This window comes from Monodelphis domestica, chromosome 6 (assembly GCF_027887165.1).
Source record: "Monodelphis domestica isolate mMonDom1 chromosome 6, mMonDom1.pri, whole genome shotgun sequence".
Lineage (NCBI taxonomy): Eukaryota > Metazoa > Chordata > Mammalia > Didelphimorphia > Didelphidae > Monodelphis > Monodelphis domestica.
This window is the reverse complement of record NC_077232.1, coordinates 53,969,834-53,997,550: the sequence shown is the minus strand read 5'-3', so window position 1 is coordinate 53,997,550 and position 27,717 is coordinate 53,969,834. Positions and strand designations below refer to the sequence as shown.

General features: G+C 38.2%; 1 protein-coding gene across 7 annotated transcripts in view; it reads left to right on the top strand.

The window, feature by feature from the left end:
* The window catches only part of ANO5 (anoctamin 5), a 143,628-nt gene that overhangs the window by 110,856 nt on the left and 5,055 nt on the right, over positions 1–27,717 (top strand). For 6 of the 7 annotated variants that reach the window (XM_056802021.1, XM_056802015.1, XM_056802017.1 and 3 more), the window contains 9 exons: positions 2,715–2,866; positions 7,584–7,661; positions 10,497–10,719; positions 15,767–15,936; positions 16,447–16,544; positions 19,057–19,187; positions 22,362–22,567; positions 24,594–24,775; positions 25,860–25,965. In XM_056802021.1, coding sequence (XP_056657999.1) covers positions 2,715–2,866; positions 7,584–7,661; positions 10,497–10,719; positions 15,767–15,936; positions 16,447–16,544; positions 19,057–19,187; positions 22,362–22,567; positions 24,594–24,775; positions 25,860–25,965 — 1,346 coding nt within the window. Of the gene's footprint in view, positions 1–2,714; positions 2,867–7,583; positions 7,662–8,361; positions 8,437–10,496; positions 10,720–15,766; positions 15,937–16,446; positions 16,545–19,056; positions 19,188–22,361; positions 22,568–24,593; positions 24,776–25,859; positions 25,966–27,717 lie in introns of all 7 variants that reach the window. The other variant, XM_056802014.1, reaches the window with a different exon arrangement.

Below are 27,717 nucleotides of genomic sequence, written 5' to 3'. Positions count from 1 at the left end.
TGCATACCTTAGTAGATGCTTCAAAAAGATGCTGTTGTTGAAACAATTTCTTACCTGGTGACAAGCTTTTTACCTCTCGGTTAATTATAGAATCTCCCATGAAGATCAAAAGCAGACTCCAGTGTTAACTTAATAATTTTTCATTAATTCAAAATGAACGTGTCCCATCTGAAAACCCAAGCAATGGACATTAGCAGCCAAAATGGAGAACTGGGGAGAGGGGCTTTGACAATGCTGCCACCAGGCGTTTTTCTCAGGGATTTTCAGTGTAGCAGTCAATTCAACTTTCACTCGAATTCTGTATATCTTTCATTTACCACCTGAAAATTCAACTAAATCATATACATTGTGCCCATCAATGGGAGAGATGAAGAAGTCCTGGCTTCTGCCCTCAACCAGTTTAGAACTGTTGGATAAGCATTCAATCCTTCAAATGTTTATATACAAGATATTGCAAAAGGGATTTGCCAAGTGTCATAAAAAGGAGACCTGTAGACCTTTAAATGCTAACAGAGATGAGCTCCCATCATGTGGGACATTTAAAAAAACTGAAATAATAACAAAATTAAATAAAATTTGAAAAAAACTGAAATCATTCATAAGCAGGACATAGGGAAAAGAACTCTGACTCTCAAGTTGGGGAAACGATTTGTGTGTGACCTTCAATAAATTACTTTATTTCCCTTGCCTTAATTTCCTTATCTGTAAAATGAAAGAATTAGATCTTATATGGTAGAATTTTACAGTATTTTTGTTCTATTTTTGTATACTATTTCTATACTCTGGTCTCCTTTTCAGCACTAGATTTAAGAATCTACTGCATTGAAATCATCAGGTTCGGGGTGGTGTTTTGGCTATAGACATTCAGTAGGATGTATAATGTATATATAAAGAATATTTAATTTGGAGCCAAGTGATCTGGATTTGAACTCATTTTTGTCCTTGGCTGTTTATATGGCCTCGGCTCAACATCTTCATCTATAGCCCTCGAAACCAATGAGGAAACTTAATGTGACTCTAAAGTGCCCCATAGATGGCTGGGAAAAAAGAAAAGGATCAGGATGCCCATGTAAGGGGTCGCTCTGACTTCTGAAATCATCCTCTATTAAGTCGCAAAGTCCACCTTGTCACAGAAAGATGTTTCTTAACATATACAAAATTCAGGACTAGTTTGGGTTTGAATCAAATTGAATCATAACCTAATGACGCCTGTTGGTCTTTCTTTGTACAAATGCAAAGGGCTTCATTCACTTGCTTCAATCATCTAGAGTCTTAACCCCACATTTTTCATACTCCCTTAGTCTGATGCCAAAACCTCAGAACCTCATGAAAATGTAAAAGTATATTAGAATTGTTCCTTTAATAATGAGAACCAGGGCTAACAAGTATGAGAGGAGAGTTTTTTTTTAAAGTTTAATTAATTAATGAATTTAGAATATTTTCCATGGTTACATGATTCGTGTTCTTTTCCTCCCCTCCTCCCAACCCCTTCCCATAGTTGATGCTTAATTCTACTGGGTTTTACATGTGTCATTGATCAAGACCTATTTCAATGTTATTGACATTTGCACTAGGATGATCATTTAGAGTCTATATCCCCAATCATATTCCCATCGACCCATGTGATCAAGCAGTTGTTTTTCTTCTGTGTTTCTACTCCCACAGTTCTTCCTCTGAATGTGGATAGTGTTCTTTGAGAGGAGAATTTTAAATGCAAAGCCATTATTTGAGTTAGGAGTATTTGAAACAGTAACTTTGTAGATCATCTTTGCTTCTTACCAACCTTAGGACCAAGGGCTGTCAAAACCAAGAAGTTCTTTCCAAAGCAGTGGGTTATTTTGCTCTTTTCCAATCTAAAGGGAAGGCACTGGGTGTGGACATCAGTTTCCGTTGATGCTAGGGAACTCTCTACGACTTAATGTCTTACAGTTTCTTAGAGCATTGACAGGTTAAAGAGTCTTGCTTGGAGTCTTAGAGCTATCCTGTGTCAAAAAATGTGGAAAGAAAAGGAATCGGTCTTGGAAACAGGAAGCATCCTGTAACCCAAATGATAAACCAATGTTAGAAAAGGAGAAAGAGAGGGAGAGGCAGCTGGATGGCTCAGTGGATTGAGAGCCAAGACGGGAGATCTAGGTTCAAATCTGGGCTCAGACACTTCCTAGCTGTGTTACCTCAGGGAAGTCTCTTAACCCCCATTGCCTGGCCTTTACCACTCTTTTGTTTGGGAACCAATACACAAAATTGATTCTAAGATAGAAGGTAAAGGTTAAAAAAAAATGAAAAGAGGAGGATCAAGAGTGGTCTTTTCTTCTTAAAAGTCCTGGCTTATTTTTATTTTCATTTTATTTTATTTTTTAAATTAGCCAGTGTTTGTTTTTATCTCTTATCCATTTTAAAATAAATTTTTAAAAATTTGTAATAAAATAAGCAAAACAAGTTCCAGTTGGCCATTCAGAAAAAAGTATGTCTCATTCTGTACCTTGAGTGCTTGTCTCCTCTGGTGGGAGATGGGTGGCACACTTCATCTTGAATCTTCTTAAATCCTGGAATTGTATCAATTTAGAGTTCTTTCAGAGTTTTTCAAAATTGTTTGTGATGTGTAGAACAAGGTGTACAAAATGAAAACAAAGATTTACGCAGTAATCACGGCATCTCTCTCTCTTTCTCTGTGTGTGTGTGTGTGCTTTTTGTTTTTTCCCTTCTCTCCTTTGTAGTTACCTTATTCCTAGAATTTTGGAAACGACGCCAAGCCCGGCTGGAGTATGAGTGGGACTTGGTGGACTTTGAGGAGGAACAGCAGCAACTTCAGTTGAGGCCTGAATATGAAGCCAAGTGTACTCAAAAGAAAAAGAACCCAGTGACTCAGGTAGGTTTTAACGAACTCATAGATTGAGGCTGGTATTCCTAAAAGTTGGTTTTTATAGAAACGGGAGTCCCAAATTTGAGGACAGTAGATAGATACTCACTGAGCCTGGAGTAAGAAAAACCTGAGTTCAAATTTGACCTCGAGGTATTTATTAGCTATGTGACTCTGGGTGATATATTTAACCTTCATCTGCCTCAGTTTCTTCATCTGTAAAATAAAGATAAAAAGAGGACCTCTTTCCCAGAGTCATTTTGAAGATAACATGAAACATTTGCAAAATATTTTGTGAACCTGGAAGAGTATAATGAATGGTAATAATTTTATCATTATTTGTTGTGTAACTAAAAAAATAGAGCTGTAAGTCTGGTTGGTTGTACCAGAAAGAATACTGTGCTAAGAAAGAAGAAACATGGATACTGGTTCCCACTCTGAAAACTTAACTAGCTATGGGACTTGTGAATGGATCATGGAAACTCCCTGGGCATCACCTGTCATATCTGAACAAAGAAGACATTTGTACCTTTATTCATCCCAAGGAGAAGAATTTTGGCTAGATTTTATCATAAGATTCATTCCATTTTTGCCTCTATGAATATGTTCTATAAGTTTTGTTTTATTTTAAGAAAGGGAAGTTGTGTTTTTTGAAACAGTTGATCAAATACCTTATGTTAAAGGCATATAGATTCTGCTTAAGGTGTTAACCTTAGATACAATCAAGTACGTAAATCAAAAGATTGAGAGAGAAAATCAACCTCATGGAACAAAAATACAGTGAAGATTAAAGTAGAGATTTAACATTCAAAGAATATATTAGCATGTAAGGAAACAGACTATAATGGATAGAGGGTAAACCTTGGCATGAGAAAAATTCAGATTCATATCTTGCATCTGATGGGTACTGGTTGACTGCTCTCAGTTGCACCTAAGGGTAGAGTGTCTTCCATCATTGTGGTATGCATTTGGATGAACACCTCTATATAAGAAATTATCTGGAAGATAAAAATTTTAACAATCTGGAAGCCCTGTACAGGCACTGGTAAGGGGGTAGCTTATGTCTCCAAAATATTTTTTTTCTCTAAAAAGTCAAAGGAAGCTGCTGACTTATGATATAAGCTCATAGTGACTCACTTCAAATGGCTTGGATGGAGTGTCTTTCTTTCTTCCTTTCTTCCTTTCTTCCTTTCTTTCTTTCTCTCTCTTTCTCTTTCTTTCTTTCTTTCTTTCTTTCTTTCTTTCTTTCTTTCTTTCTTTCTTTCTTTCTTTCTTTCTTTCTTTCTTTCTTTCTTTCTTTCTTTCTTTCTTTCTTTCTTTCTTTCTTTCTTTCTTTCTTTCTTTCTTTCTTTCTTTCTTTCTTTCTGCCTGCCTGCCTGCCTTCCTTCCTTCCTTCCTTCCTTCCTTCCTTCCTTCCTTCCTTCCTTTCTTTCTTTCTTTCTTTCTTTCTTTCTTTCTTTCTTTCTTTCTTCTCTTTCTTTCTTTCTTTCTTTCTTTCTTTCTTTCTTTCTTTCTTTCTTTCTTTCTCTCTTTCTCTCTTTCTCTCTCTTTCTCTCTTTCTCTCTTTCTCTCTCTCTCTCTCTCTCTCTCTCTCTCTCTCTCTCTCTCTCTCTCTCTCTCTCTCTCTCTCTCTCTCTCTCCTCTCTCTCTCTCTCTCTCTCTCTCTCTCTCTCTCTCCCTTCCTGCCTTCCTTCCTGCCTGTCTTCCTTCCTTCCTTCCTTCCTTCCTTCCTTCCCTCCCTCTCTCCCTGTCTCCCTCCCTCCCTCCCTCCCTGTCTCCCTCCTTCCCTCCCTCTTTCCCTCCTATGCCTTTAGATCTGGCCCTCAACATTATCTAACCCAATTCCCTTATTTTACAGGGGGTTGGAAACTCAAGCCTAGCAAGATACATTGAATGGTCCAAGGTCACATGGACAGTAATCAGTCTAATTTTCCTTTTCACTATACTGTACTGGTCTCTAAGGTCTTGAATTAAGAAATTGTGCCTTTGGCATTATTCTCATATTTTCTACCTAGGACATGACATTTTAGAGAGTATACTCACTTATCATATATCTGTAGAGCACCAAGAGATTTTTCTAGACATGAAATAATGAATGCTACATTGTCAAGCTTTTTGTACAAAAGTGGCTAGTAATTTGAAGGAAACTCACTAGCAAAGATGAAGCCATTAAATAATTTGTATTCTGATAAGGAGCTGTGAGAAGAGGCTGATAAGGGAGATGATGTGGGAGTCCCTGGTCCCCTGAAATAGGAAAACATCCTGTGTTTTGAGCCTGGTTCATACCAGTATCCTGCCTTTTAGCCTCACTTATAATGGTAAAAACTAAAACCATTAATAATCCAATAGGTTGTTTCTAGCCGTCAGAAAATTTCTATAGAATAATTATGAGAAAAAAAAAACACTCTTAAAGACCAAACACACTACTTCCTCATATTAATAAAAGAACAAGGGGAGGGGTGGTGTTTCTATTTTTGAAACCACTTTGACAGAGAAGAGATACAATAAGGAAGTACTATAGCCCTTTAGGTCAACAAACTGTATTGAGAAAATTTGGAATTTTTTCCTACTTGGTGCTATTTTTGTACAATGAAATAACTTCTATGGTGCTTCACTATGGCAGTTAGTACTTAGTCCTCTGTCCTTTTAAAATGGCTGGTTTTAAGTTTGGCAAAACTGATTATTGTTTCTGTTTTTGTTCACGCTTCACATTGTCCAAGAACTTTCTTTGTGAGAAGCATCAAAAAAATCTCAACTATACTCATAGAATATTGGGCAAGAAGCAGCCATAGAGAGAGACTGTCTAGTCAAAAGGTTCTTAAGCTTTTTTTGCTTTCTGGTCATGTGCTTCTCCAACAGTCTAGAGAAGCCTATGGATCCTCCTTGTAATCATATTTTTAAAGGCATAGCTAAAATACACAAAAATCAAGTATATTTATATACATGTATCAAAATATTTCAAAAAACGAGTTTGCCAGTCCCAGGTTAAGAACTCCTAATCTAGTCCAATCTCTCCAGTGTAAAGGCAGGAGAAGCTGAAGCCCTTGAAGGCTGTGATTTGTCTAAGTGTAGTTACAAAGAAGATTTTTGTCTGATGCTCTTTCCAATATTATTGTGAGGGAGCATCTCTTCAATTCTCATCCTTCCTTTAACCACAAACTATTTGGTGCCCATTAAGCCAGGCTTGAAATGAACCTAATTTCTCTGGCCTTTCTTGTTTTCATCATCTACCTGCTTCACAGCCCTTGATGTAGTTTTTATATCTCATCAAATTAAATAAGGAAGTCAATCTTGCAATTTTGGAGAGCACCAAACTCGAAAAGATCAAAACTTGAGGGAAATAGTGATACATGACTCATTAAGGTGAGTTGAAGTGATTCAAAAGGCACTAATGGACTCATAGAATGTTAGAGCTAACTAGGTCACTATTCAGATTTCTTCTACCCCTCTCATTTTTTAAAGAAGGCAGTGGAGGCCAATGGAGAGGAAGTAAGATCACATAGCTAGCAGATGGCAGAGCTATGGGACATAGGGTTAGCTTTTAATACTCCAACTTTTAAATGATTCTTTGTACATAAAATTCTCCTTATCTAGTGACAAGACCAAGTGAGAAATTAGTTGAAACTAAATCTTCTCTCCCAAGTTCTCTCTCATTTCTCACCTCACCTGGTGAACTAGAGTTTAACGGTAAGTAATCTCAATTCTGGTTACCCAGGACTTTATGAAAGAACTTGCATTTTTTTTCTGCATAGCGATGTGGTGGTGGCTTTCCTTCTAAAAGTGGCCAATCTCCTGGTGCTTGACCTTAGCTAAGAGAGAGAATATTTTCATTTTCATTCCTCAGAACTCCAATGTTGCCCTGAACATGTGAAAATCCAATGATTTTGATGGACTTAGTACTGCAAACTGGAAAAAAGCCAACACATAGTTGAGTGAATCAGTATTTCTCCGTCATTGCTCTAATGCAAACTTCTTACAAATGTCTCCATTTGATTGCTCTGCCAAGATTTTATTCCCAGGATTGCTAATAGTTGTTGATGCTATGACTGCCTATCCAGAGACCATAATTTTTGCAGTTTTGTTTTTTTAATTTCTACAGAGGGATTGTCCTGATATTTGTCATCAGAGACAATTAGCCTTTTCAGCTACATGCTGAGATTAGAGAAGACCCTGGGTTGAAGTCAAAATTATAATTCCAGTCCTCTGCCTAGAATGGATGATATTAAAAGATTCTATTTAAAATTCCTGTAAGAAAGCCCATTTAGATTGAGCAGTTTTAATGAATAAGTCACACTGAATGTGGGTTCAGTGGTTTTTATAATTTGTAATGTCTATTGGTTACAACTTCCTGATATTAAAAAAACAAGTCATTATTAACACTGCTAACAATTATTAACAGATAAAATGGTATAGTAAGACAGCTGTTGAATGATGACCATTATACTACAAGAATTGCTCTTTTGTTGCTTGGCCACCTTCTCCTCCTGGACAGCAGGTAGTCAAAGGATGATAAGAACTGGCTTGCCAAACACAAGTGCCCGTGTCCAGGATCAGCTCCTTTGAAGTCAACATGTTAGAAACAGAGGTCGAGGCGTCATCCAAAGAAGCCTGGGATTTTCCAGGGCACGCCATCTTGGATATCCTGCTCCATATACTTTCTTCCATTTTCTTTCCCCATTTTGCAGTCGCCCCAGCCCTCTTTAAACCATCTAATCTGATATTTTAGGAAATAGAATTTGAAAGAAAGTGGACTTTAGATTTCTATGGGAAACTACTCCTCTGCTGGATGGCAATCCTCTTTTGGGTAAGATCTAGCTGCTTCCTTTTGCAGCTGGGGATGTGGACTAACCCAACTAACACATTACAGTAAGAGGTCTGGCAGTGGCAATGGTCAGGCTTCATAGATGGTGTGGAAGAATGGGATACATCCAGGTAAAATGCAGGTGGAAAAAATGGTTCCATACTGCACCTCATGCAAAGCAATGCCAGTCTCAGTGATGCACTGGAAGAGGGTTGGATATGGGTCAGAGGGCTTAAACTTGTATCCAATTTCTCTTTCCATTGTTACCTGTGTGACTTTGGGCAAGTCACTTAAGAGTAGAAATCTGTTTCCTCATTTGCAAAATGAAGGAATTGGACTGGATGCCTTTTAATATGCCTTCCAGACCTTCATTTATGATTCTATGTCCCATTGAGCTTTAGGAGATGCTCCGGCTGACCCAGGCATTCATGCTGAGATGCTCATGTACCCTATTGCCCTGCAGCTCAGCAGCACATCCTCAGAAGAGAAGTTGGTTCAGCATGCCTCATCCCATGCCGGTCCTCGTGGCCATGCCCTAGCTAGCCCCACTGCTGGCATTGACTTTCCATGACTGGTGATGGGCTCTACCAGGGTGTGTATGCCCTCCCACAACTCTCGGGAGCTCTGATGGCTGCTTGGTGTCAACCCTGTTTGGAGTGTGGATTTTGAATCTTGCTCTGCTTGCTGGCCTGTTTTATTATAGGAACTGGAGCCTTACTTGCCGCTTACTAGTCAGGCGGTGCGGTTCTGTTTCTCTGGAGCTACCGTGATGTTCTGGGTGAGCATCTCTTTGACTCTCCTGATCCCTTTAACCATAAATTGTTTGGGGTTTATATTGAAGCTTGCTCTCCCTGGGAGTCTGGGGCCCACTATTTCCCTGCATGCTTTTTGATTTTAGCCTCTCATGCAAAGTGCACCAGAATTAAAGTCAAAACTATTACAGGCAAAAGACCAAGACAAAAAGAGAAAACTGTTATGTAGCGTTCAACCCATGTGACCTATACATTTTCTTTTCTCCTCCCCTACCTGGATAAAGATGGATATTTCTTTTTTTTTAATTCTTTCTTTCTTTTTTTCTTAAACCCTTACCTTTTGTCTTGGAGTCAATACTGTATGTTGGCTCCAAGGTAGAAGAGTGATAAGGGCTAGGCAATGGGGGTCAAGTGACTTGTCCAGGGTCACACAGCTGGGAAGTGTCTTGAGGTCAGATTTGAACCTAGGGCCTCCTGTCTCTAGGTCTGACTTGCAATCCACTGAGCTACCCAGTTGCCCCCAAAGATGGATATTTCTTAACTGAAAAGGCTTACCAATTTTCTTCGCAGACCTGACCACATTTTTTTGGTTAGTTTTTAGAAAAATAAAATATTTTTCCTATTTTCTTCTCTGTAAGGGAAAAGTAACAACCAAAAAAGTCTGACCCATCTTTTTCATTTGAGCTCTTTCTAGAATAACCATAGAAGAGAAGATTAATTTTCACCCATACATAAAAGACCCATGATTTTTGTCACCTAGAACCTCCCAATGGGACAACTAACTCCACTGCCATAGATCACAATCCCTCTATGACTTACAACATAATCCTTGGGCAGTACTTGAGTCATATAGTGGTTCAGTGACTTACCCAGGGACTCACAGCCAGTATATGTCAGAAGCTGGCTTTAAATCCATCTCTGCCTCTATAGTCAGCTTCAAATCTAGCTTTAGATACTGCCTAGCTGTGTGACCCTGAGCAAGTCACTTAATCCCAGTTGCCTAACCCTTTCCACTCTTCTGTCTTAGAAAATTGATATTTATTTATTTTTATTATTTTTTTTTAGAATTGATATTTAGTATCAATCCTAAGACAAAGGGAAAGGTTTTTAAAAAGTAAAGTTATAACCAGCCCAAAGGAGGAAAGAATACAATCAATAGTCCATACCTTAGCATGGTAGGACTTTCCCTTGGGAGGATACAGGTGGAATGCCCCCATAATGCTCTGCCTCCCATTTCTAATTCTTATCAAATCAGACTTGAGATCCACAATTTCAGGCAGATTTGGTCAAAATGGTCTTATTGCTGATATTCTGATGTAGGAGCAAAATCTTTTCACCTCTTCTCCAACTATTTATCATGAACATTTTTAGTTAAATGATGAAAGCCACAGAATAGGGCATCTCAAACATGTATAATAGCTTTCCTAGCAAGAGCACCTTTCAATGTTGCACCACTACAAGCAATAACTTCTAGCTGCCTAGTAATGGAGGGAAGAGATAAGAAAGTAGCACTTTTATAGCTACTATTTCCAGAATGGATAGAAAACCAGGGACTCAAGAAGTCCTGAATTCAAGATCTGTATCTGATAACAGACTGATTCTGTAGCCCCTGGGGCAAGTTTCTTCAGCTCTTCTTGTCTTATATACTTTGTAAGTTCCATAAGAGTTGCCAATAGAATTATCAGTCTGCATCTCTGGAAGGAGCTTCCAAACTGAGAATTCCCTACACTGATGAACTCACCAGATTGGCCCAAAAAGGGCTCAAACAAACCTGATATTCACAGCAGCCAAGGCAGACCCACCCCTACTTTGCTCTAGACTTTAGTCAGAAAGCCATGAAAACATTTAGCCCTGAAACTTAGCTATATGTAATAATACCTGCATAAATAATATTTTCTTTTAATATTCATGTTCTGTTTATAGAAGGGGAGACTGGTGCCCTTTGCATGTTAGGTCTGCTCAGTTGGCTGATTAAAATAAAAAAATGGTCGTTGTGCTTCACCAGTCTGGGGAAGTCCCTACCCAGATTGGGCTTAGAGCTCCAACACCTGAGTTCATAAGCTCTCAATACTTGCTCTCCCTATAGATCTTTCTAATCATAGCCAGTATGATAGCAGTGATTGTGTACCGCCTGTCAGTCTACGCGGCATTTGCCAGCTTCATGGAATCGACACAAACTCTCCAGCCCATCAGCAGCCTGTTGACACCCCAGTTGGCCACATCGGTCACTGCATCCTGTTTAAACTTTGTCATCATCATGATTCTGAATTTCTTGTACGAGAGGATAGCCATCTGGATCACAGATATGGGTAAGCTGCCAAAATCACCAGTGGAAAACCTGTAAGTGCAAACTGCCTGGATAACCTTGCATGGGAGAGTGGAAAAATCACAGATTCTGGAAGCATAAGACCTAGATTCAAATCTTGTCTCCTATGTGACAATGGGCAAGTTTCCTCATTTCCCTGAGCCTCATTCTCCTTAATTGTAAAACGAAGGACTTGTACCAGATGTTCTCTGAGGAACTTTCCAGCTCTAAATCTAGGATCTACTAAAAATCCAACCTTGAAAGGCAAAATGAGGTAGTATCAGATGTACAGCACCCCAAAACAAGGCATTAGGGCGATTGGAGTAATTTCTAAAAAATGATAATAACAAAGCATTCATCTGAATGAGTGACATCTTTCAAAGTTGTCCTCTTGGGAGGTTATATTGGCCAAGATGTTATCGAGGCCCTTTGGGGGACTTGCCTTCATAGTCATTCACACACCAAGTAAGAGAAAATGTGTGTGTGTGTGTGCTTGTATGCATGATCTAGCTTGATCATCTATTTAAATCCCTGAAGTTGGATTTCAATTTCTTTTTTATAAAATGAGTTTTTTTTATATATTTTTATATATTATATTATATATTATATACAAATTGTTTTTTATATAAATCACTTCCAAGAAACCCTCTCCCCACCTCCATAACTCATCCCCCTTTTTAATAAAGCACAGTTGATAAGCCAATTTATCCAAAATAATTTCCCTGCCCACCCCAAAATGAAATATTCTGTACCTATAGCCCTTCATCTCCCTACCATGAGGAAGGGGGAAAAGGGTCATCAGGGTTCTTGAAATTAAATTGATCATTGCATTCAATCTGAACTCTGATGTCTGCTAAATGTGCCCATCTATATATTGTCCTTTTGGTTATGCTTTCTCTCCACTGTATTTCTCTGGAGACATCCATATGTGTCGTGTCTTCTATCACCATGATTTTCCATCATAACCAAATGACATGATTCCCATCTCCACCCCCAAAATCTGAACATAGGATCATAAGCTTAGAGCTACAAGGAGCCTTGGTGATCATTGAGTCTAACCCCTTCATTTTACAGATAAAGAAACGGAGGTTTAGTGAGATTAAGTGACTTGCCCAAAGTTATCTATCATGCATCAGAGGTGCCACTGAAACCTCAGCCTTCTTCCTAAGCCAAAGACCTGCAACAATCCATTTTGCTATACTGCTTGATCAATCCTACGTGGACTCTGTAATCTTTAAGGGACCTTCTAGTTTTAAATCTATGATCGTATGTTCATTGGAGTCTTGTGAAGCTTACATAGGAAATAATGAATCAACTATTAGGAGTCAGAAGGGGTCTTAGACTCCATTGTGTAGCCCATGACCTTCATGTTACAAAAGGGGAAAATGAGGCAGGCCAAAGAGAGAACTGACTTAGATTAACTAGATATTAAGGTTAAAAAGGGAAAGAACGTGATTTTTGTAATCCTGGAAAAGATACTCTAAATTAATCAATTAAATAAAAAATTTTTTAAAAAGATTAAAAAAAAATAAAATGTGTTCTCAGAAAACCTAGAACACATTTCAATTTTTTTTTTAAAAGGGGAAGACATTCTAAGGTGAAATGGGTATCTGAAGGTGGAGATTCATACCAATTTGAGTAGATGCCATAATGATGATTTTTGTTATGGCCAGTGATGTGGAGGAAATTGACTTCTCGTATAGACTACTTTTGAAAAAAGGAAAGACTGAAGGGAAAGAAAGGATTTAATTTCTTTACTTTAATGGATCTCTGACCTACTCAGTATAAGTATTCCCTCTAGTAGGGCAGATTTCAATCCTTCTGTGTTTTCTCATCCTTAGTTATTTTAAGAGATTCCTTTAACTTTAAGCTAATTATATAAAGGTAAAATGTTAGCAACACCTCTTTAACCTTTAATGGGATTTAATTCCCAGTGTGTTCCAAAGTGTCTTTCAATAAACCTTTGGCGTATTGAATTGATACCATCAATATTTACCAGTGCAGATTCTTGGCCATTCCAGCTGTCCTCCTGCATTTCTATCCAATATAGATTAAGAACATGAAAATATATTCATTTGGCAGAAATCTGAGACCAAATGAGGAAGGATAAAGAGCACTGGTCTGAGGGCCAGAACTTGGAGTCCCAGCTCTGCCATTTGAACCAAATGTGAGAACTTGGACAAATCATGTGAACATCATTGGCTATCTGATAAATACAACAATTAGCATTAACTAGCTTTTAAATGTCTTGGATCCAACCCATCTCAGTGGTTAAATCCCACATGTGTGGAACTGTTTCATCTCCGAAGTCATCCCACAGCCTAGACCCCAAAAGACAATGTTATCCCAAAGAACTAGCTCCCTAACAAACAAAGATTCCACAGAAAAGATATCAAAGAGTAGAAAGGAAAGATGGAGCCAAGTTAATCTCCTGTAGGCCTATCACTTTATTAACCCCAAAATCTCATCCCTGATCAAGAACTGGTTGAAGCTCAAGTTAAGTCATATTGTTTCCCCATAAAAATGTGATTTTGTTTGTCTTTTTTAGAAGAAGGGGAGTGCTACATTTAGGAGAGTAAGATTTGATTCCCCATTTCTTCTACTTTACTTTTGATTCTAAAAAGTAAAAGAAATGAGCAGAGTCAAATATTATTCTTCTAAATAATGGGAGGGAGAAAGAGGTAAAAGAATAACTTTTCCACTGGCCATTTTGAAAGGCTAGAGCATTTTAAACTTCTTCTTTTGGAAGGGCTTTGACTCTCAGCACTCAAAGTCCACAATGGCAATCCTGTAGTTCCATGTCATCCTCCTAAGCCATCCTCCCTATTTGACAAATGAGTCAGAAAGAAACAAAAGCTCTAGGTTAACCCACTTTGGGCTGCTGGGTTTCAATCTCAACTTTGCCATTATACTATCTCTGTAATTGGGTAAGTCACTTCAACCTTCTACATCTGTTGTCTCATCTTGAAAATTTGAGGGTTTGGATTGGGTGACCTTTGAAGTCCTCTACAGCTCTGAATCATTCTGATTCTATGTCTGGTTACTCCATCCCTCCAAAACTCTCCAAGGGTGAGTAAATGATGGCAAATTTATTACATAGTTGACGATGAAGCCATTCTATCCAGTTAAATAGCAGGAGTCTCCAAAGTTCAAATCTCTTCTGCTTCATTGTTTTCTCAACAGGAAAGCTTTTATTTTCTTACTCCAACTCTCATGCTCTACCAGCCAATAAGAGGGCAATCAGAGCAAATCAACTACTTAAAAAGAAAAACAACAATAATCAGCCACTACCCACAGCTTGTTTGAATGAGATGTACTTAAATAAATTCATTTTGTCATCTTCTAATTGAAATGCAGTTAAATTGTACTAAAATCAGGAAGATTGCCATTAGAACACATTATTGTATATGCCTTTATGTTAATGGGGAACACTAATTCCGAGTCTGTGAAAAGACATTGACTCCATAGAATTAACTTCTGCAATCCAGGATGAATAGAACAGGGCTCTCACCACTGCTTCACTTTGTCTTTGTTGCCCTCTTGTGTTGAGAAGAGAATTGAACATTTCTTAGCTTTGGATGTTTTCACTGGATGTGGTTGTTCATTGCACTGGTTTTATTTTAGAGGATGAATTTCCATTTTATATGCATTTATACATATATACAGATGTTTGTATTTTTGTGTATACACTTTAAATATACATGCAGAATGGAAATTGATGCTCAGAAATGAAACCAGTACAGTGAAAGGGGTAGATATATTGACATATAGACACATATATATTACCTATCTATACATCTATGTAGAGAAAGGAGGACAACAATATAATGAAGCATCTCTTAGTATTTATGAAATCTAGTAGTCTCCAAAGAGGAAGAGAGCATTTAGCAGGTGAGAAGAGAAATACCAAAGAGGACAAAGGAAAGGATTCTTATCCTGGAAACGGTGAAATATTGTGTTCTTTTAAAAATTTTAATAACCACATTTCAATAACTGGTCTATTTTATAACCCCAGGTATATTTTTTATTCACTTAATAAAAACTTCTGAGGAGTTCTTAGTCTTTACCAACCTGCTAAAGGGGCCTATGACAAAAAAAGTTCAAGAACCTTGGTCATAGAAGATCTTGAATTTGGAAGGAAACAAAGAAATCACAGGATCATAGGAAGAGAGCTATGGAGTATCTTAGAAGCCATCTAGTGCTACTTACTGTCTTTATAAAAAGACAAATCTTTTTGGAAAAATTATCCCTTTTTCAAATAACTCATTAATATCATCTGTGAAGAGTGTGTTGTACAGACTGGACTTTCCATAGCTAAACATAAATTTGAGGGTTCTAAAAGGAGGTAGGTAAAGAGTAGTAATGATCTTTCTCTTTACTTTACACTGAAGAAAGTATTCCGTTGGAACTGCTTAATGGGAACTTAAATTCTAGTAGTTTCTCCAGGCTGCTCTGACAAGATTGGAAAACATTGTCCATTGTAGACAAGTTTGATGTAAAACTCTGGCTGTATAACTTTTTAAAGAATAATGTCATTCATTTAAAAACAAACACTATGTTGAGAAGGTTCTGATAGAAGACTTCATTTGGAGAAATAATTTATTCTTTTTCTCCTCCTCCAAAGAGTTTAAATTCTACACCATCATGCTAAACAACAAAAGTCCATAGAAACAGATCTCAGATAATTCAGGCATAAACCTAATCCCACTTTATATATTAAAGACCTAATATTGGAAGATCATTGATGAAGAGCTGGAAAAACCATCAGAGACAATATAATCTGACTTCCTCATGTCATGGATGAGGAAACAGATTTATGGAATATTCATTGGGGATCCACCATGGTGAATTTAATTAAGGTCATATAGGTTGTAGGAATCACAGGCAAGATCTGAATCTTTTGGCTCCAGAAACAGTAATACTTCCACTGTACCATGATATTTGTTTAGATCCCAGAAACAGCCATGCATCCAGTTACTCAAGTAAATACTGGTTCTCAGGGAAAGACAATTAACCTTCAGTGTTAACATTCTTCATTTTTGACCCTTCAGAAATTCCTCGAACCCACCTGGAATATGAGAATAGGCTCACGATGAAAATGTTCCTGTTCCAATTTGTCAACTATTACTCGTCATGTTTTTATGTGGCATTCTTTAAAGGGAAATTTGTGGGCTACCCAGGAGCCTACACATACATGTTCAACAAATGGAGGAATGAAGAGGTAGGACTTCTCTTTAGAGAAAGGTCGCATTTAGATGCAAGATCCTGTCCCCTTGCCCTCTGAGAGTTTACGTAACTTCTCTGCTCAGATTTTCTCAGGGTTCTTTGTCTGGGTCCCCACTTTATCTCTTTCCATCCTACCTTGTACATATGTATAGTGTAGTTTCTTGGTACAGTATTCATTCCTTCAAGATAGAGACTATGTCATTTTTTAAATGTCCTCAGTCCAGTTCCTTACACACAGTAGGTGTTTAATAAATTTTTGTTGAATTGCAATGGCCATTCATGTGTTAGAAGATATCTTAACAGACTTCCCCCATTCCCTCTATAGCCTTTCAATGTTAACTTATATTGTTCTTGCTTGCTTGCTCTGTTGATTAGTTGGTTGGTTGGCGTTCAAGTAGTTTAGTTAGGGCTTTTTTTTTTCCCTTTTCTCCTTTTGAATGGAAAGCTTAGAAAACCTGTACCTCTCATTGCTCCTTTCTCCCTTCTCTCTTTTGCCTTTGTCCAGTGTGATCCAGCAGGCTGCCTTATAGAACTAACAACACAGCTGACCATCATCATGGCTGGAAAACAGATCTGGGGCAACATCCAGGAAGCCATTCTGCCGTATGTATTGCTTTGGAGTTCCCCACCTAATAATAACAATCTAACATTTACACAGAGCTTTCAGGTCCCAAAGAGAATTCCCTGTTTAATTTAGAGGACCAAAACATGGAGGCTCCTTTGAGGATGATGGCAGTCTTGTTTCTACAATATAGATTTGAACCAATAAAAATCTTGTCTGTAAATCAGGTGTACCACTGTTAACCTGACTGATGTGGGAGGAAAGAGGACTTGATTGCCTCTCATTAGGAGATCTCACTGAGCAAGAGAAATGCTGCTGTGATCTCTGCTACATGAGCGTAGCTTGGATTGGAAAACTATCAGCCACAATGTCTTTGTAAAAACATCTATCTTTTTTAGCTGAGAAGTGTAGCAGAAGTGATGCCAATGTGGGGGGGGGGGAACCAGTGAGGAATGAAATGTTGCATTTTATTCACAGTTAAGAATTTGATGAGAAAGAAGAAACGGTTTCTGAATTATAATGTTAATAGCTGATGTTGACATGATTAAAGCAGGTTATTCCAGAATCCTAGGGGTTGGGAGGACATGAGTTTTAGTTCCACCTCTGCTACCTATTAATAATGTTACCTTTGGGAAAGTGCCTTTATCTCTTGGAACCTCGATTTCTCCATCTATAAAATGGATATGATAATAGCTACCTCCTAGGGCTATTTTGCCATTATGACTACAAACTGTAAAGCACTATATCTATATCTATATATCTATCTATATATATATTTTTTTAATCCATAATATTTAAATCCTTAATCTTTTGTTGTCTTCTAGTCTGGCAAATTCCTTTTTTGGGGGGCCATTCCAATTGAAAAAGCCTAAGCACATAAGTCAAAGGAGGAGGATTAAAAAGCAAAAGAGCTTGGGCTTTGGAGGCATTTCAGCCAAATCATACCTGAAAGGCAATGCTCTCTAATATGAGACTTACCAAGTGGTCATTTAGCTTCCGCTTGAAGTACTCCACTGAGGGGGTAACCAATAACCTCCTAAAGAAACCTATTCCACTTTTAGAAAGTTCTTGTTATTAGGAAGATTTTCCCATTACTGAGTTTAAATTTAGCTCTTTTTATTGTCTATCCATTGCTCTTGGTTTCACCATTTTGGGCCAAATAAAACACATCTTATCCTTTTTTCTACTTGACAACCTTTGTATAAGCCTATTATGTTTTTTCATGTCCCTTTCATTGCCTTAGCACTTCGGTTTATCTTCTTTTGAAATGAACTCCAAGCCTTTCACCCATCTGGTTGCCTTCCTCTGGATACTTTTCCACGTCCATCCTAAATAGTAGCAACCAAAACAACATAATATCCCAAACTCATCTTACCAGGCCAAGGAGCCACATGGACTTTAACCTCTTCATTTCTGCAAACTTTGACTCTTCTTAATGTAGCCTAAGATTGGACATGGGCAGTTAGGTGGCACAGTGGATAGAGTGCCAGAGAAGTTAGGAACACTTATCTTTGTGAGTTCAAATCTGACCTTAGACACTTTCCATGTGACTATAGGCAAGGCGCTTATCCCTGTTGGCCTTCATTCCTTATCTGTAAAATGAGCTGGAGAAGAAATAGAAAATGGCAGACGACTCCAGTGTCTTTGTCAAGAAAACCCTGAGTAGGATAAAGAAAAGTTGGACACAAATGAACAATAAAGATTAGATTTGCATTTTTGGCTGTTACCTCAGATTCATACTGAACCTACAGAGTTTTAAAACTCCAAAAGATTTTTTGGGCAAAGAGCTTTCTAATCATCCCTCTCCCAGTTGATATTTTAAAAGATTTTTTTTAACCCAAGTATTATTTATATTATAGTTACCACTAATGAATTTTTGCCTATTACATTCCACCTACTGCTGTGGTCTGTCAAGATCTTTTTGGTCCTGACCCTGTCTTCTGGTGTATTAACTATTCTTCCAGATTTGTGTCCCTCTGGAAATTTGATAAGTATGGCATCCATTCCTTTATCCAATTCATGGATCAAAATGTTAAACAGCTCAGAACTAAGTACAGAACCCCGAGTCCCTCCCCTGAAGAGCTGAAAAAGAACTGATTTCGAGCCTTAATTCTGCTATTAGTAATAGTAGTAACTGAATCTTCCATAGATGAAATTTGAAATGTGCTTTAAAGGCAGGATCTCTTTTGAATCTTGCAACCTATTGACTATATGTGTTATTATATTCATTTTATTAATAAGGAGATGGGTATCCATTTGGTATCAGAGTTAGTATCAGAGTATCGGTATCAGTGATCATAAGTATCAGAGATAGACTAGAAACCCTGGTATTCTTGACTCCAGATAAAGCATTCATATGAACCTATTTATTCATATCATATGAACCTATTTATTATGTGGGAGGAATATACTTCCGGAGCTTCAATTTCTCTGTCAATTTCCAAAAAGGCGATTGGTCAGGGTGATACACAAGGTTCCTTCAAGCTCCAATATTCAGTGACTACTTCCACCTCTTGTTTTATTTCATACCATCCCCTTTCCCTCTTTTCTCAGTTGGATTTGGAACTGGTGGAGACGCCGGAAAGCAAGGACAAACTCTGAGAAACTGTATAGCCGATGGGAGCAGGATCATGATCTTCAAAGTTTTGGGGCTCTGGGTCTATTCTACGAGTACTTAGAAATGGGTAAGCTCTCTTTCATTTCTTCTTGAAGAATCTTAACCAGAGGTGAAGGTAGCATTTACTAATGGATAACAGTTGTAGTTTTTCAGCCGATAAATATTTACTTAAACATTGACTAATCATTGGACGTGTCACTGACTTGTAATATGGCATAGATTAAAGAATATAGTCTGATAATATAAAGAAACAGTAGTCAAAAAATTAAAAGCCATTAACACCTAAATTAAAAAGTGATAGGAAACTCCTGCCACGGCATACTTAGTCGTCCCTTATGGACTGTGTTGAATTTGTTGGCTCTCAGAACTGGCCAGCAGAGGGAGCCAAAGGGGATAGTCAATTACAGGATCCTCACTTGATATATAATTAGTTATTATAGATTATATTAATATGTAATATATGAATTATGAATTATTTAGCGATAATGTTTTATTGATTATATAATTAATTAATATATCATATATATGATAGCACTTATTAAATCACCTAGCATTTACTAAGTTCCTACTACATGCCAGGCATTATATTAAATGCTGAAGATACCAAGAGGAGGGAAAAAGCAGCCCTTACTCTCAAGGAGCTTATGGTCTACTAGGGGAGATTACATGCAAGCAACTATGAAAGAACAGGAAGGCTATAGGATGAACTAGAGATAATCACATAGGAAAGGAATTAGCATTAAAGAAAGCTGAGAAAAACTTTTGTAGAAGATGAGAGCAGAGATTTGAAAGAAACCAAGGTTACTAGGAATTGGTGATGAAGGAGAGAGTTCCAGGTGTGGGGGGACAGCCATTGAAAACATTCAGACTCAGAAGATGAAGACTAGAAAGGGCTATGGTCAGAGCCCTCATATCATGTCATGTCAACAAAGGATTGGCTAGACAGGAATTTGCTCTACAAATTCCTGGGATACCTAGGGGTACTTCATAAAGTCTGATGGCAGATCATAGGATCAAGAAATATGTCCTGGAAGGTATCTAGTCCAATTTTCTCATTTTACCACTGGATGATATTATTGAAAAAAAAATTGCTAAATTAGAGAAAGAGAATTTGTATTTGAACCTTTGCTCCTCCACTTATTATTTATGTGATCATGAGAAGTCATTTAACTTCCCTGGGCCTCAGTTTCCTTATTTATAAAATGAAGAAGTTGGATTAGATGACTTAAAAAAAAAAACAACCTTACCTTCTTTCTTAAAAGGGATACTAAGTATTGGTTTCAAGGCAGAAGATTGGTAAGGACTGGGCAATGGGAGTTAAGTGACTTGCCTAGAGTCATACAGCTAATAATATTAGACATATAAAGTCCAAAGTCATATTTGAACACAGATTTTTTAGGCCTGGCTATCTATCCATTGAGCCACCTACATGTCCCTCCTAGATAAGTTTTTAAGTCCCTTCTAGCTCTAAATCCAGATCTCATGAGGTGAATTTGGGACAACTATAAAGGAGGTTTCACTTTAAATAGCAGGCTGGCAATTTACTGAATTCCTGACTTCATGACAGTTTAGATTAAAGTAATGAGTAGCGTTTTTAAAGGACTGGAAATTGGGGTTCATAGGCTAATCATATTGGCAGAGAGAGATTGTGAGAATCTATGCCTAATTTTTGTGTTTAGAGATCTTGCTTTCCTATTACACAGTCAGTTATTACTCCTGTGTTAGATAGAAGGCTAGTGTTTATATATTCTAGGGCTGATCTAGGTCTCCCAGTTACCATAAAATATTAAGAGGGGAGTTAAAAGTACAGGAATGTTTTTCATTTGAAAATACTCTTGGGGGAAGGGAAGGAATTATTAGTACTTAGATTACAGTCACAAGCCCAGAGATGTAGCACTTGAAGGCAACTTAGATAGCATCTAGTTCAAGCCTCCTTTCTACAGATAAGGAAACTAAGGCTCCTACAGCTTGTGACTTGCTCAAGTTCTCACACACACTAAGCAGTAGAGTTAGTATTCAAAGTCAGGTCCTCTGGCTCCAAATCCAGGATGCATTCAACTTGGCTCTGTTATTCTCTGCCAATCACCTTCCTCATTTAAATGTCCTTCCCTAGTTTCTCTTCCTTACTCTTTCTCAATGTTGTTAGGAAGCATGGGTTTCCTGAGAGGACCCTCCAGTGGGAAAAGAAGCCAAGCCTCACTGTGAGGCCATTTAGACCAAGACTCCTGGTCTTGGAACCAAGGAACTATAGGAAGAGAAGATCATTTTGTAAGTAGATCTGGCAATCAGCATAGAGATGACAATTAAATCCATAAGAGCTGATGAGGTATGAGATCACATAGAGAAGTGAAAAGTGTCCAAGACAGAGACCTATGGGACATCCATGTTTAATGGCATGACATGGATGAAGGTCCAGCAAAGGAGTCTGAGAATTCAGATAAAGAGGAAAAGAACCATGAGACAGAAAACCTACAGAGAATGTCAGGAAGTGGGAACTTGACAATGTCCACAGTTAAAAAGTGCTCAACAAGGATGAGGTTTGAGAAAAGGCATTTAGGAGATGATTGTTAACTTGTGAAGAGAAGAGTTTCTTTTGCATGATGAGGTTGGAAGCCAAATTGTGGAGGTAACAGAAGAGAATGAGAAAAGAAAAAGGGAGAGGCACCTATTATAAGTAGTCTTCTGGTGGAGGGATCTGGGATGTTGGAATGGATGGAACAAGTGAGGATTTTTTTTTTTTAAGACTAAGAGAGAGATGGGAAGCTGAGTAGCTCAGGGTATTGAGAGACAGGCCTAGAGATGGAAGGTTCTAGGTTCAAATCTGGCCTCAGACTCTTCCTAACTATGTGACCCTGAGCAAGTCACTTAACCCCCATTGCCTAGCCCATTACCACTCTTCTGCCTTGGAATACATAGTATTGATTCCAAGATGGAAGATGGTTAAAAAAAAGAATAAGGGAGAGATGAGCATGTTTGTAGGTATTAGGGAAATAGCCAGTGATTAGACAGTATTTTCTTGCCATGGGATTTTCTGCAAACATGCTGTCTCTTCAAGATAAGGGGGTATCAACTTAGAAGTAGCTGTCCAGCATCCACTCCGATGCTCTGAAGCCAATAGAATTTACGAATATGAGCTCTGAAAGAGCATCCTGAGAGTCTAGCATAGTGGCTTGCATTCAGCAGATACTTAGCAAGTATTGGTGGATTGAAGTTGATGCTTCTGATTCTTCTTTCTCTGCAGTCATCCAGTTTGGTTTCATCACCCTGTTTGTGGCCTCCTTTCCTCTGGCTCCACTTCTTGCCCTTATGAACAATATTTTGGAAATCCGAGTTGATTCTTGGAAACTGACCACCCAGTACAGGAGGCCTGTGGCTGCCAAGGCCCATAGCATAGGAGTGTGGCAAGAAATCCTCAATGGCATGGCTGTCTTGTCTGTTGTTACTAACGTAAGTTGATAGTTCTCAGCTGAATAATTGGTTTTCTGGGTGGGAAGTTGGTTACGGAGGATCTGACTTTAGAAAATAAAATCTGCACATTTGATTCTTGCATCTGGATCTGCTGGGAGCGATGTCTTATCCTGATCAGGTACCTCTAGAAGAGTTGTGGTATCTGGAATCCCTGCCACTGAGTCAGATCTTTTTGTCTATGTCAAAGGGCAAAAGAAGGAATGATGGAAGTAGCAGTTGCAAATTTAAGCTAGACTTATGGCAAAATATAACAATGAGAGTTATTCAAGAGCAGAATGGATCTCGGTGATGCTATTTTTATTTCTGGGACAGTTAACTCATTGAAGCTTAACTTTAAAAAAAATACAAAACAAAAACTATGATCGTGGCATTGGGTCCCATTACTTCCTGATAAATAGAGGGAAAAGAAATGGAGGCTTTATTTGATTTTATACTTTGGGGCTCAAAAATCATTGCACCTGGTGTCTATAACCTTTGCTTCTTAGGAAGAAAGCTATGGCAAATCTTGCCAGTGTACTAAAAAACAGAGACATCACCTTGCCAAAAAAAGTCTGTAGAGACAAGCCGTAGGTTTTTCCAGTGGTAATGTATGGCTGTGAGAGCTGGATTATAAGGAAAGTTGAGCACCACAGAATTGATGTTTTTTGTTGTTGTTTTGTTTTGTTTTAATCCTTACCCTCTGTCTTAGAATCATCATTAAGTAATGTTTCCAAGGCAGAAGAGTGTTAAGGGATAGGCAGTGATGGTTAAGTGATTTGCCCAGGGTCACACAACTAGGAAGTATCTGATCTCAGATTTGAACCCAGTACCTCTCATCTTTAGACCTGGCTCTCTATCTCCTAAACCACCTAGCTGCCCCTATCAATGCTTTTGAATTGTGGTGCTGGAGAAGACTTTTGAGAATCCCTTGGGCAGTAAGGAGATCAAATCAGTCAATAATTAAAGAAATTAATTCAGATCATTCAGTGGAAAGAAAAATACTGAAGTTTAAGTACTTTGGCCACATTATGAAATGGCAGGACTTACTGGAAAAGACTGGTGCTGGGAAAGATTGGAGGCAAAAGAATAGGGAATGGCAGAGGATGAGAAGGATAGAGAGTGTCAAGAAAGCAATGAGCATGTACTTGAATAGACTTCGGGAGATAGCATGCTGCTATGGATCAGAGGGTCACAAAGAGTTGGACATGACTGAACTGAATAATCAACATTTAACTCAGAGTTAACCCCAAGTGCCCCAGGCAGCACTACAATTTTTTTTCTTTGCAACATCCCTGGCGGGTATTGTGGGAGAGACAGACAGAGAGAGAGACAGAGACAGAGACAGAGACAGAGAGAGAGACAGAGAAACAGAGACAGAGAGAGAATTCAAATCTCCACAGTTCAACCAATATTCTATTTTTCCCTCATTTTACAGAGGAGGATATTGAAGCAAGAAAAGGTTAAAAGGTTTGCCCAAGTTCATACAGCTAATGAGACTGGATTTGAACTGAAATCCTTTTGACTCCAGCACCAGGGCTCTTTCCACTGCCCCATTTCTCTGTTTCTATTCCTTCCTAAATTGTGGAGTGAGTGTTCCCAGGCGCCCTTCGCCTCTTCCATGTAGCCTTTTCCAACCACTGGGGAAAGAGATCCACTACAACATAGCTTCTAGTTTACCCCTGTCAAACATTTAATGCCTCCACCACTAACCAACAAGGATGATCAATTGAGGCGACCATACCTAATTCATGTAGCCCCTTTCCTAACACTGGGATCAAGGGATAAAACAACAATACTCTTGGATTTCTAAGATTATAGTAATGAAGGTTGACTTCTCAATATTATAGAAGTAGATCTCATATTATGTCCTAGATTCTAACTAGGTTAAAACTCAAATAGATGCAGTAATGAGGCACTCTTCTACCATATTCGTACAATGCTTGGAAATGTTATCCATATGGCTGACAAAATCAAGAGTTCAAAATGGCACATGCTTTGACTCCTTATTTTTCCTCACTGGTTTTAGGCTTTCATTGTGGCCTTCACGTCGGACATGATTCCTCGTCTCGTTTATTACTATGCCTACTCAACGGACAGCAGTTCCCCCATGTCTGGATACATCAACAACAGTCTTTCCGTGTTCCAGATTTCTGATTTTCCAAGTAATACTGCACCTATGGAGAACACAGGTGCATTCACTACTTGCAGGTATCTGGTTTATTCATCCTACTTGTGAGGAATTCCTCCTAACATCACTATCTCAGACCAGTTTAGTGGCCACAGAATATGGCAGAAAGAGACCTTGACTAGAAGTCTAAAAGAGGGTGTCCCAATTTGGGCTGAGGTCATTAAATGGATATATACCTGGAAGAATCACATAACCTCTAAAGCTTTAAGTATTCCTCCATAAAATGAAGGAGGTGAACAAAATGAATGCAAAATGTTATCTGGCTTCTGGCTATGACCCTTCCAAATGTCAAGAATCATGAGAAAAGGAAGCTTATCAAAAACAAGCATTATGATAATAATGATGATAGTGATATGGACTTTTATTTTTGATATAGACCTGTGATTTAATCCACGTGAGAGAGTTCCCAGTGTGGATCCCAGGAGAGGGAGAGAAACTCCCAACACAGAAGCAGATTTTTTTCTTCCTTAGTTCACATTCTTAGAGTTGGCCAAAGCACTGAGCAATGAAGAGATTGTTCATGCTCCTACAGCTCAAGTTTGTTGGAAATAGGGCATAACTTCCTGATTCTGTCTAGTGCTTTCTCCACTCCATTATGCAAAATAGTTACTGATATTTGTACTGTGCATTAAGATTTGAAAATCTCTTCATATACATGATCTCATTTGAGCTACACAATAATCCTATAAGGTACGAAATAGAGGTAGGATCATCCTCATTTGAGATGAGCCAAATGAGAGAAATAAGTATACATTAAACACCTACTATATACCAGTCACTGTGTGAAGTACTTTATAATACGGTTAAGCTTTATGATAGTGTAACTATCCCTATTTTTGACCTCCAAGGATCAGACTTCAAGTCCTACCTCTACTACTTAGAACAGACTTGACCGTGGACAAATCTTTGTATCCTTTGGGATTTTATGAAGTTTCCTAATTTCTAAAATGAGATAATTGTATTAGATGGCCTCTGAGGTCCCTTCCAACTCTATATCTATGATTCTAGGAGACCCTACAAATACTTACATATGCATACCACCTGCCACTTCCAGACAAATGGGAAAACCTATAACTCATTACTAAGTTTCTTTCCTCCCTATAGATACAGAGATTATCGTTATCCTCCTGACCACGAAAAGAAATATTTACACACCATGCAGTTCTGGCACATCCTTGCTGCCAAGATGGCCTTCATCATTATTATGGAAGTAAGTCTTCCTTGTTATCTTGCCCCCCATCCTTTTGTTGTCCTCATTTATAATTGGATGTTGCTATTCAGTCTTCTGTGGCTTAATTAGAATTTCTCTCTATGTTTCTAAAACAGGACTTTAACAAGGAAAGTAATTCGTAGCATAAAGAAAAATTTAGAAAGTCTGTAATTCAAAAAGAATTTGTTAATACCTTAAACTATTTTCATTGTTGTTGTGCAAGATATAGAAATGGAACGCCTAGTTCTTGGCCTTATGGAGCTTCAAGACTAGTGATACAGGACTTGAACTACACAGTCAATGACATAATGTATATAATTAATTGGGAAATTGATTGACATGAGCAATTAATACCATAAGAGGGGAAAGGAAAAAACCCACAGTTAGATGCAAAAGAAAACAAGGTGGTGAACATACCATATGGAGATTATTTGAAAAGACAGAGGGGATATTGAGTATGAAGAAGTAAAGACTTCAGGAAAAGGTGATAGTAGTCATGAAGTATTTGAAGGGTTATGTGGAGAACTTGTTCTAGTCGGTCTCCAAGGACAGAATTAGAAGCTTTGGATAGAAGTACTTTGGGGTAGACTGAGTCTGGTTAGAAACTCTTTTAATAACAGACCTATCTGCAAATGGAAGGGTTGTTTTGGGAGATAATGGGTTCCTCATCACTAGAAGTCTTTCTGTGGAAGCAGAATGACCATTAGCTAGAATTTTCTTGAGGGAATTCTTAAGCAAGTGTGGGTTGGACTAGATTACCTCTAGAATGGTCCTTGAACTCTCATATTCTATGATTTTTGTGGAGTAAACAGAGAAGGCTTATGATGAACATTGTTCTTATCTTGACCTTGAAGATGAGTAGGATTTAGAGAAGAGATACAAGAAGGAAAGGGGCAAAATGACATAGGACATCCAGGAGGAAAATGTTTTAGAAATGATCTCATAGTTGAAATGATAAAGGAATGGGATAGAATAGGATATGAATCCTGGAGAAAACCTAAGGGAGTGATAGACCATCGAAGAATCATAATTTCAGAACTGCAAGAGACCATCTTGTTTAAACCATATTTGAGCAAATATCCAGGCTGATATATCAGTATGTTTTGGGAGAAACACACCCATGTTTTGACCAGGATCTCACCCCAAGATTGGGAGACTTAAACTATGTAATCCAGAAGTAAGAAAAAAATTTTATTTGAAGAAGTTTATAAGATAGTATAATAGTCTAGACTGGTGGAATGGCCTTCAGGGCTGGTAGAGTAGCCTAGGAGCTGGTAGAATAGCAGCTCCTGTGGTGGAATAGCCCCTTGAACTAATGAGGCTGATGGAGCCCCATATTCCTGGGCTAATGGTATAGTCCCATAGTCCTGAGCTGGTGGACCAGCCCCTCTCCCCCACTCTAAATTTGTGCCCACATTTTGAGGTACATTAAGTGAACAAATGACCACAGTGAAAATGACTCATTCAAGTGCAGAATTTAGTGGTTTATCATCTCTCCAGTAGATCCCTAAGGAAGTAACAAGCCAGCCACTAATAGAAAATGGCAAGAAATTTGAACTTCTTCCCAGGGCTGCTCATTATATTTGTCAAAGTCTTAAATTGATTTTTTCTTCAAAACACACATTATCTTACTCCTTCATACCTCTCCAGCCACCCCTGGGGAAAAAAGTTAGAACCCTTGTAACAATCTGTATATTTATGTAGAATCGATTTCCTCACTGTCCATGTCCAAAAATGTATGTCTCATTTTGC